At 46.2% G+C, this 12,006-nt stretch overlaps 1 protein-coding gene across 1 annotated transcript in view; it reads left to right on the forward strand.

The window, feature by feature from the left end:
• The window catches only part of LOC126251616 (metabotropic glutamate receptor 4-like), an 868,913-nt gene that overhangs the window by 730,544 nt on the left and 126,363 nt on the right, over positions 1-12,006 (forward strand). Inside the window, exon 9 of the mRNA XM_049952156.1 lies at positions 7,542-7,794. Within this exon, the coding sequence (XP_049808113.1) occupies positions 7,542-7,794 (253 nt within the window). The remainder of the gene's footprint in view (positions 1-7,541; positions 7,795-12,006) is intronic.

Below are 12,006 nucleotides of genomic sequence, written 5' to 3' on the forward strand. Positions count from 1 at the left end.
CTGGTGCTTTATCCAAACCTTCGCCCTTCCTATTAATTACGTCCGTCTGATCGCCTCCTTCCTCTCTCATGGCCCTTCCTATGTTACCATCCACAACATCTATTCCTACATCTTCTACCCCTCCGCTGGTGTGCCCTAGTGTTCCATCCTTCCCCGTCTTCTCTGCCTTCTCTATACGGCAGACATGCCATCAAAAATGTTCAAATGGGTGAGAAATCTTATGCGACTTAACTGCTAATGTCATCAGTCCGTAAGCTTACACACTACTTAACCTAAATTACCTTAAGAACAAACACACACACCCATGCCTGAGCGAGGACTCGAACCTCCGCCGGGACCAGCCGCACAGTCCATGACTGCAGCGCCTCAGACCGCACGGCTAATCCCTCGCGGCCCGTTCGAGAGGAATTACTGCTGCTGTGGCTAGGGCATATGGATGGACAGAAGACATTGAATTGATGTGCACTATCCTCAAATTACAACACTCTTTGCAACCACATTTTCAAAAACTGACCGCAACAAACTCTGAAAAATATTTTGGGCATTATGTGTGGATGCATACTAAAAGTTTCCATACATATTTGGAGTGACCTCAGAAACTAATGTGTGTGTGAAATCTAATGGGACTTAACTGCTAAGGTCATCAGTCCCTAAGCTTACACACTACTTAACCTAAATTATCCTAAGGACAAACACGCACACCCATGCCTGAGGGAGGACTCAAACCTCCACTGGGACCAGCCACACAGGCCATGAGACATGCCATCACCCCAACCCCCCATCCACCTCCTCCAATATGCCGAAGACATCGCCTTCCTTGCCCTCATCCCCACCCTTCAATGCTCCCAACACCTTCTCCAATCCCATCTTGACCAGTTCACCGCTTGGTGCAACCAGTGGCTCCTCAAGGTCAACCCTTCCAAAACCCAGGCAGTCATAATAGGCAACACCACCCCTTCCTTCCGTCTCCTGGATTTCGATCTTACCATCTAAGGCCGCCCCATTAACCTCACCCCCACCCTCAAGTACCTTGGTGTCACCCTCAAGTGCCACCTTTCCTGGACCCCCCCATCTCTGGACAGTCCAAGCCAAGACACGAATCCGTCTCCTCAAACTCCTCTCCGGCCGACCTTGGGGTCTGAACCCCTCCAAAATCCTCCACACTTATTATAAGTCCCACATCTGTCCCATCCTTTGTTATGGCCACCCTGTCTGGATATCCGCCCCTCCCACCTACTATAAGTTCCTTCAAATCCTTGAACGCCATACACTCTGCCTCGCCTATCGCATCCATCTCCCGTCCCCCAAGCGGATCCTTTACGACCTGATTCCTTTTCCACACCTTCTCCTTTTCCTCGAATGGATATGGATCCTTTACACCTCCCACAAGCTTGATCCTCCCCACCTGCTTGTCTCTCCCATCCTCTCCCATCCCAACCCGTTGCCTCACCTGTACTCCTGCGCCCCACGTGCTCTCCATCTTCACACTCTCCACACCCTTGCCTGAGGTGGCTTCCGCCAACTCCCCCCTCCCTGATGATGTCCTCGTTCCTTCCATATACCCCTCCTATCAGGTCTAATCCTCCCTTTCTTTTCCTTCCCCCTTCCTCCAGAGCTCCCTCTCTCCTTCCCACCTTCCTTTCTGCCTCCTCCCCCCTCTCTCCCAGCTCTCCCACTTCCCCCCCCCCCTTACTGGGCTTCGACACCCAACACTGCCCTCTCCCTTCCCCTCTCCCTTCCTCTAACCCTTCCTTTCTCCCATTGGCTTCTTCCTCCCCCCTCCTTCCCCCCTCCCATCTCCTGCACCCAGTGGCAGCCCTCCCCCCATCTCCTCAGTGTGTTCAGTGCGCCAAAGATCATCACCAATGTGCTACAGTGTTCCCTTCGTCAGTGCATCAGTGTTCTTCTTCAGTGTGTTCTGTCGTTCGCGTGTGAAACTGTTTGTCTACGTCTGTGTGCACTGCTGAACTTATTTGTATACCCAGTGCCTTTCGCGAACGCATTCGTTTCATTTCTTATGTATGTCTCCTGTTTTTACCGTTCATGTGTGTCTGTTTTACTGTCTCCATGTTTACTGTCTGTTTTTCTGTGGCCGAAGAGCGCCGTCGATAGGCCGCTGCCGGCCTACCTTTTTTAAGGTATTAAAATAATAATAAAGAAATAAACGCTGCTGCTTTAGTCTTTCGGCTCGCTCTGAAGGTGGTTGAACAATTTACAGCCTAAATATTAGAAGAAGGGGCTGAATTTATGCGGCTGCACACAGGAAATTAAATGGAGCATTCACTGAGCAGGGAAAGCATGGAGATGAGCAATCAACATGAAATCTCTGAATGAGTCAACCAGTGCGTAATCTTTCCTTGCATGCAGACTGTAGATCTACGTCATTCCTACCTACTTCGTGTGTTAACGCTATCCCACTAATCATTTGTATAGCTAAGTTCTATGTTTGCTTCGTAACAGTTTGACATGTTTTGCTTGCCGTCTTCATGTTGTTGCAACTTTGATGTCCAGTCGTACGTTTAGTGACATCAGGTTCGCAATTAATCACAAAATTTTCGTGTGACGAGCATCACCTATAAGAAACGAATAGTTAATTATTCATATGAAAACTTTTGTAATATCACTTCAGCTTGTTTACCTTCTAATTAAGTACGCATACTTTAGATATTAACAAAGCTGATTATTCGTATGACTTACAGAAGAAAAGAATCCCCCTTTCATTGCATAGAAGTCTTTCACGGTGACAATGCTATTTTGCTCAACCTGATACAAACACTTCAGCTTCCATTATCTGTGCTCATGTAGTCACTGCTCCTAGGAACGTGTCAAATAGAATAACGAAAATAACAATAATGATGATTTAATGTCACCTAATGTTCTCAAATGCCGTTGATCAATTAGTGGAAAAGCACTATCCGCAGAATACCTGCTTCCATAGGTCACTATGTGTCGAAACCGTGGTGCAGCAAGACAAACACAGAACAAAAATTAGCGCCGGATTAGCTTTTGTAGCCTCGCCATTGTACAGGCTTCGAAAAACTGATGTCCCACGCTTCGCTGTAATCGACAAAGTAAACGCGGATTAATTGACTTCAATGAAACGCGCTGAAAGCGTTGGATCTACCAGTTCCTCTTGCTACATGGTTGTTTTTGACGTATTTGACGACTATTATTAGTGCGCATGTGACAATAATTGAGACGCAAATTAAAATGTGGCACTCTTTTCTGTTTACTCGTATTAGACGCAGGCTGATGGGGTAATGCCCGAAATCCTTTATTGTATTTGAGAGGGGGGAGGGATGTTCTTCCGTCATTTGAGTGGTTTTATCGAGGTCTACAACGACTTCCTCTCCCGCGCCAACCTCTTCATCTCAGAGTATCACTTAAACTTAATAACTTCAAATATTTGTTGGATAAATATGCCATTCTGCTTTCCCTACAGTTTTTACCCTCCACAGCTCCATCTAGTACCACAGAAGTTGTTCCCCGATGTCGTGCACCTGTCCTGCTATCCTGTCCCATTCTCTGGTTTGTTTTTTTCGACATATTTCTTTCCACGATAATTCTGCAGAGAACCGCCTCATTTCCACTGTTATCAGTTCGCTTATTTTTCACATCTTCCCTTAACTCCGTATCTCAAGCATTTCGATCCGTCTCATTTCCGGTTGTCCCACAGTCTACGATACGCTTCCGTATAATGCTATGTTCATGAGGCATAAATTCATAACTACCTACCTGTAATTAAGACCTAGTTTTGAAATGAAAAGATTTCTTTTGGGGAGCAACACCTTCTCTGCATGTGCTGGTCTGCTGCTGACCACCTACTTACTTCGTCTTTCATGAATTATTTTGCTTCTAAGTTAGTAATCGATTCGTGTACTACTTGGTCCCCAATTTTGATGGTAAGTTTATTACTAACACCGTCTCCCTCCTTAAAGAAAGGGTCACTTTTTTTATACCCCATCATTTTCCCCCATTGCGTCTCATGTTTGAAATTCGGCTCAGTGGTGCTCACAATCTACTTCTGTAATGCTGCAAAAGTTTGGCACTCTGCGTTATCACCCTCTTGCTGGGGGACGCTTCAAACAGCAAGTAGTCGCAACACGCCAAAAAAAGGCTAGAGCTCAGGAGATCATTTGCGGTGTAAGGTGCGTTAATGATGTCACATTGGCACCAAATTTCACCAAAATTTTGCCTAACGCCACTAGGCCTCAGGAGGTGGCAAAGATCGTCGATGAAACCACCCCTTCCCTTGAGAAGTTCATTTACACACATTCCAAAATTGAAAACGACAATCTGCAGAGAGATGTGCGACAGAACGACGTTCTTAACAACCTTTGCCACTGCTCACATCTCCTGGACTATTCAACCCTTCGCTCACGACATAGTAGGGCTGCAAACCCATTTATCTGACCCTTTTCAAGTGTAGTGCGACTGCAATATTTTCTCAGATATACGGGGTGGAACTACTGGGGGGAGGGAGTTAAACACTTTCGACGAAATTTGAAAGTGACCTGATATAGCAAAGGGTGTATACGCTTTTCCAGCCCTCTTGTATCGCATCAACATTCATACGTGGGTGAATAAAGTGGCAAAGGGCCCCTCTAAGATCCTCCAGTTCAACAACACCCTCGGTGCCACGCTTACATCTTCGTTGAGCACTCTAAAAATGGGCCTATATAGTGACAACTCATAACCGATCCTACGAGCACGCAACCGCTTCCAAACTCATCAGATTCTGCATGACCACAAATAGACGCTAGAGCAGCAACGTAGCGCTACTCAGCTCTAAAAGGTCGAGTTGTGGCGTGCCCACAGCTGCGTAGAAGTCGAACATGGGTTGTCTCCGTACATGTACATTTTTAAAGTGCTAAACAGATGCGTGCAGGTGACATACAGGGGTGTTGCCGAACTGGGGGGGGGGGGGGGGTGGGAGATGGTGGGGGGTATTAGAGGGACCTGTTGCCATTTCACTTACGCACGTGTCAATTTCGTTATCCCCCCATAGTGGCAAGCTGAAGGAACGCAGACATTCTTGCTCTCGCCACAGTTCCATTCAGCGAGTTGATGCATTACCATACACAAAACTCAAATTTTTACATATTTTAAGAGTATTTGCAAATGCTTTACGATCTTATTACACTGCCTAACAAAAACGTTAAGGACCCTGAAAACGTGATCAGCTGTGAATGTAATTTCGTACACCTACATACTATTGGGGTGCATGTAAGTGATTAGAGTTGCAATTCTCGGTGACATGTGGGGCGGCCACCGTAGTGCATTAGCGTTGTTTATGTTTACTGTTGTAACCAGGCATGCCTGGGTATACACTGATCGCCAGAACATTGAGATCACCTACCTTATAACCCATATGTACACCTCTAGCACGGATAACAGCGACGACGCGTTGTGGCATGGAAACAATGATGTCGCTGGACGGAGTTGGAAATACATCTGCACCTACAAGTCACCTAATTCCCGTAAATTCCGGGGAGGGGGGCGATGAGCTCTGGCACCACATTCAATCACATCCTAGATGTGTTCGATCTGGTTCAGATCTTGCGAATTCTGGGACCAGCACAACTGGAACTCGCCACTGTGTTCCTCGAACCACTTCATCACACTGCTGGCCTCGTGACATTGCGCATTACCTTGTTGAAAAATGCCACTACCATCGGAAAACTTGATCCATGAAGGAGTATGCGAGGTCTGCAACCAGTGTACAATATTCCTTGACTACCATGGTGCCTTGCACGAGCTCCACTGGAGCCATGCATGACCACGTGAATGTTCCCCAGAGCATTACATCTGTAATGAGGTGTGGCCACCCAACCTCATGTCGTCCGGACGTGGTTTCACCTCGGCATCATCACGTGTTGAAAATACTCAGCACAGCACTCCGCGAACACACGAAAAGTCATGCAGTTTGTGAAGTGCTGGTGCCGAGCCTCGGGGCCATCACAATCTGCCCTCGGTCAAACTCAGCCTTCCCCATTCTACACACGGACAGCACGATCACTGATACTACATCTACCTTGCATGCGTCTGACTATAGTCATTCCTCGCCAAGTGAGGCCGCAATCGCCTGTACAGGTTTATATCGATAGTAGGTCATAATGTTCTGGCTGATCAGTGTATAAGGGCGTGAACAGCGTCGGATGTTGAGTGATGATTGTGTAGGACACGTCAGATACGGCACACTCTTGTGAGACAGTCTTATCAACAGCTTACACAGTTTTCAAAGGGGCATCATAGTCTCCATTTCGCTGTCTGGTAGAACCGTGCAGTATCCACATTTGTGAGGCATTGAGATGTCACAGTGGGCCGATTTTAGACTGCATGGGAACGTGAGGGCAGGCATAGTCATCATCTAAGGTTCCAGTTGACCACGGCAATCCATCAAAAGGGAGGATCACCATACGGTGCACCAAGCATTACGTAACCCTATCAAATCTGCACCTGTCATCCGACAATAACTAATTCACTCCCTCCAAGATTCTGTGACATCTTGCACCATTGATCGGAGACTATGAGCAGTTGTACTAGGCAATTATCGTTCCATCCATAGACTTGGGTTAACATCACAACGCAAATGGCTGCATTTGGAGTGGCGCTATGACCAGGAAGGATGGACTGCTGATGAAGTGCTTCACATTGTGATCAGAGGTATATCGCGGCTCTGCAGTGTGCAGGATGACCATCGGCAGTCGGTATGACGGCGATCGCGATGACGTTCCATTCTTCGAGTGTTTTGGAGACGTACCATGGTGTTAATGCTGACGATATGGTGTGGGGAGCCATCGTGTATGCCTTCATGTCACGGCTGGTTGTGACTAAGGAATGATCACTGATGGCACAACGGGTATCTCACAGCTAACCCATTTCCTCATATGTTACTTCTCATGACACAGTTCTGTGGTTCCATTTTTCACCAGGACTCCTTATCAGCAAGACCACGAGATCTGCTCCTGATAGAGCATGTGTGGGACCAGTTTGGACGTCAACTCTGTCCCAGTGCCAGTATATAGGCTATCAAGGAGCAGTTACAATATTAGTGAGCCAGCTTGCCTCAGGAATGGATATAACGGCTTTATGATGCTCTTCCCAATCGAATAGGTGAACTCATCCAAGCCAGGGAGGGTGCAATATCACACTGATAAGTGGGCTCATACTGCCAAGTTCATAGTAAATTGTAACCACTATAACTTCACATACCCTTTCAACTCCCAAAATTTCATTTCACACCCTCTTCCCCTTCTAGGTGCTTCACATTGTCAGGCAGTGGATATTGTTTACCACTGCGTGCTTTTTAAAAGATTTGTCTGTACAGCGGGAAGCCCGTGCCGCTGACATTCTGCACCCTCAGCCCTTATAAAGCGAGGGGGCGCAACAAAAATAAAGTGGAAAACAATGAGTCCTTGCAGGCAGTCAGGAGGAAATGTTACTTGCGAAACACCAACTAACATTGTTCTCTCAAGACAGACCACGCCACCAACGGAGAGCAGTCCCTCCTCCAGTGACAGGTGTATGTGTGGATACAGATCCGGCACCCGACGGACGAGACGCAGTGCCTCATGTGCCCGCTGGGCACGACCCCGGACACGGCGCGCGCGCGCTGCCGCGACATCCCCGAGGTGTTCCTGCGCGCCAGCAGCGGCTGGGCCATCGGCGCCATGTCGCTGTCCGCCACGGGCGTCCTCGTCACGCTCTTCGTCGCCGGCGTCTTCGCGCGTCACAACGACACTCCCGTCGTGCGCGCCTCGGGCCGCGAGCTCAGCTACGTCCTGCTCACAGGTACGTGCCAGCGCAGGGTCTGATTATTACCAGCTACCTGTCGCACACGGGCTGTCTCTCGTAAGAGCCGTCAGGTGCATTTTCTCTGGTGCTTGGGCAGCTACACTGCTGGCCATTAAAATTGCTACACCAAGAAGAAATTCATTTGACAAATATATTATACTAGAACTGACATGTGATTACATTTTCACGCAATTTGGGTGCATAGGTCCTGAGAAATCAGTACCCAGAACAACCACCTCTGGCCGTAATAACGGCCTCGATACGCCTGGTCATTGAGTCATACAGAGGTTGAATGGCGTGTACAGGTACAGCTGCCCGTGCAGCTTCAACACCATACCACAGTTCATCAAGAGTAGTGACTGGCGTCTTGTGACGAGCCAGTTGCTCGGCCACCATTGACCAGACGTTTTCAATTGGTGAGAGATCTGAAGAATGTGCTGGTCAGGGCAGCAGTCGAACATTTTCTGTATCCTGGAAGGCCCGTACAGGACCTGCAACATGCGGTCGTGCATTATCCTGCTGAAATGTAGGGTTTCGCAGGAATCGAATGAAGGGTAGAGCCACGGGTCGTAACACATCTGATACGTCGACTGTTCAAAGTGCCGTCAATGCGAACAAGAGGTGACCGAGACGTGTAACCAGTGGCACCCCGTACCATCACGCTGGGTGATACGCCAGTATGCCGATAACGAATACACGCTTACAATGTGCGTTCACCGCCATGTCGCCAAACACGGATGCGACCTTCATGATGCTGTAAACAGAACCTGGATTCATCAGAAAAAATTACGTTTTGCCATTCGTGCACCCAGGTTCGTCGTTGAATACACCATCGCAGGCACTCCTGTCTGTGATGCAGCGTCAGGGGTAACCGCAGCCATGCTGCTGCAAACGTCGTCGAACTGTTCGTGCAGATGGTTGTTGTCTTGCAAACGTCGCCATCTGTTGACTCAGGGACCGAGACGTGGCTGCACGATCCGTTTCAGCCATGCTGATAAGATGTCTGTCATCTCGACTGCTAGTGATACGAGGCCGTTGGGATCCAGCACGGCGTTCCGTATTACCCTCCTGAATCCACCGATTCCCTGTTCTGCTAACAGTCATTGGATCTCGACCAACGAAAACAGCATTGTCGCGATACGATAAACCGCAATCGCGATAGTCTACAATCCGACCTTTATCAAAGTCGGGAACGTGATGGTACGCATTTATCCTCCTTACACGAGGCATGACAACAACGTTTCACCAGGCAACGCTGGTCAACTGCTGTTTGTGTATGAGAAATCGGTTGGAACCTTTCCTCTTGTCAGCACGTTGTAGGTATCGCCACCGGCGCCAACCTTTTGTGAATGCTCTGAAAAGCTAATCATTTGCATATCACAGCATCTTCTCCCTGTCGGTTAAATTTCGCGTCTGTAGCACGTCATCATCGTGGTGTAGCAATTTTAATGGCCAGAACTGTATTTTTGATTTCATTCCATTTCGTCGAAAACTGTTATTTTGAGACAATGGCTGTGTTGATTCTTTCAAAGAAGAAGTCAGCAACCAGCCACTATTGACAAAATTTGCACAAATAGCGCCGTAACAGGTTTCGAATCGACAGGTTCATCTTCAGGCGGCTCTTCACGTCAAGATGCATATTTGTTGAAGTTTACGTAATGTTTTGGATATTTATTCCCCACTGTGCCCGACATTAAAAACGATGTTAGAAAGGACCATTTAATCGTAACTACATGAAATGTATTCGCAGTTTAGAGTACGGACAACCATCAGTTGTATAAGGGAATGACGACAGTAAAAATCTGTGCCAGGCTGGGACGCGAACCTTCTCGCTTTACGCGAACATTCGCCTTAACCGCTTTGGCCATAGGTGCACGACTCACGGCCAAACCCGAATTTACATATGTCACCCCGAGCAGGGTGGCGCAGTGGTCAGCACACTGGACTCGCATTCGGGAGGACGAAGGTTCAAACCTGCGTCCGGCCATCCTGATTAAGGTTATCCGTGATTTCCCTAAATCGTTTAAGGCAAATGCCGGGATGGTTCCTTCGAAATGACAAGCCTTCTGCAATTTATACAGTTCAGAAGGAGACAACCACTCCCGAAAAGTTCCGAATCGAAGTGATTTTCTGTCAGTCGGAAACCTTGTCTTCTCAAAGCATTTAACCATTTTTCTAAAAGTTGTGGTTTCGAAACAGGAAATCTACAATTAAATGCACATTTATTATATTAAAACGTTGTAGACACATTTATTATGGAAGTGCATTAGCGTACGAAACATCTAAAAACATCGACAAAACTTTGAAAAATAATATTGAACCTTTTATCGAATTTATTTGAGCAATTAAACGCTGCACAACTCTTCAGCTGTTCTTTTTTTTTCAGATTAATTGGAATGTGTGGACAGTACAATTGCGACTATCAAATATTGCACACCCTAATAAATAATGTTCGAGCTGTGTTCTTAAAAGCCACAATACACTTCTACTTAACAAACTTTTATCACCACAACGGCGTCCAAACGAAGGTTCAAAATATCCCGCTATTGCAGGACCCTCGGGGAGTCAAGCAAGTTTTACAAGGTTTTTGTACACACCAAGAAGTTTTCACCAAATGGGAAAATGTGCACGAAGGTGGCGATATTACAAGCACAATAAGTGCCAAAGAAATTCTCTCTCAGAGAGATTCCAATATGTACATTGATTTGCAGTAGAAAATTTACAAAGAATGAAGCTTATATTATATCCATTTAAAATCAATGAGCATTAATTAAAAATAGAGTTAACAAATGCAGCAACCAGTTTGCTGGGAAATGTTACTTAAATGATATTAAGCAAATATTGTTATGTAAATATTATAGTATACACTGGAAATAAAATAAATGATGCGAAATAAATAAACATTATGACAGTAGAAATTACATTCACACACGATGCCTGATTGAAAGGTTAACTTATCTAAATTTCCTACTGTCAGATCGCCATCTCTTTCTGGAGTGTGTGTGTGTGTGTGTGTGTGTGTGTGTGTGTTACTTCACGCAACGCGGTTATACGCAAATCAAACAAGTACTGCATATATTTTAAAGTATTTCGTAGATATAAGCCAACTACATTCCAACAAAACGACTTGAGATTTTCCATGTGAGTAAAATATAACTACAGGAAACGAGTGATAAAGATTTGTTTACACTGTGTTCGAGCGTTATGAAAGATAGCTATGTTTCAATAGGTCGTTTCTAACATCGTTTTTCTTATGTAGGGCAACGCAGTCTCAAGAATCCTTCACCGAGAAGGGGAATAAAATGCCAAAAACTTATTTCACCTATAACAAATGTGCGTCTTGACGTGAACAGAATTTAGAAGATGAACTTGCGCTTTTCGTGCAAATAAACAGCGTTATCAATAGTGGCTGGTTGCTGTTTTCTTCTTTGAAAGAATCAACTTACATTTTCAATTTTGTTTTAGCAATGTATATGTGGAGTCGGCCCAAACATATACAACACATGTTTCATTGGACGCTCGTTGTCATCGGAAAGCGTCGCTTCCATTTCCGTTACATACTAAACTATCTATAAAGGGAACTTTTACATGCCCTTTCAGTAGATCGGTCCCACATTAGTCGAGTGCGATATTCGTTCAATCGACGTGTATTAACAGGAACAGTAAAAAACAGTACTCCAGCAGTGGCTGAGTAGCACTGCCGCACGTCGGTGACAGTGTCACCGCGGGCAAGGGAGCACTCGAGTCGTTGCTTGAGTACTAGTGATTCTCTGTGTTTTACTTGTTATTACAGATACATATCACGATACACTAATTTGGGACCTCTGTATCGAATGGGCTCATAACATTCCGCTTTAAAAATCATTTTGTCTGTAACAGGAAACAAACCTACGCTTAACGTTGAGACTGGCCGTCGCATGAGAGAGACGATGAGCAGTACTTGTTTTGACTGACTGCAGTCACACAATGCACAAACTAAATTTACGATATGTGGCGCACCATCAGAGAAAATGCGCCTGACTACTTTCAGAAGAGACATCCAGCATACTCTGCCTAATGGGAAGTATCCAGACACCCCAGTGTAATGAGGAACTGATCGCTGTATGTCACAAGTGGTGGACCCGCCAGTGTGAAAGGAGATGGGGAGTATTGTGTCATCAGTAGAGGAACTGTAACAGAAGAATGGGTCGGTCAGCACAGCTCATTGAA

This window comes from Schistocerca nitens, chromosome 4 (genome assembly GCF_023898315.1).
Source record: "Schistocerca nitens isolate TAMUIC-IGC-003100 chromosome 4, iqSchNite1.1, whole genome shotgun sequence".
In the NCBI taxonomy this organism is placed as follows: Eukaryota; Metazoa; Arthropoda; class Insecta; order Orthoptera; family Acrididae; genus Schistocerca; species Schistocerca nitens.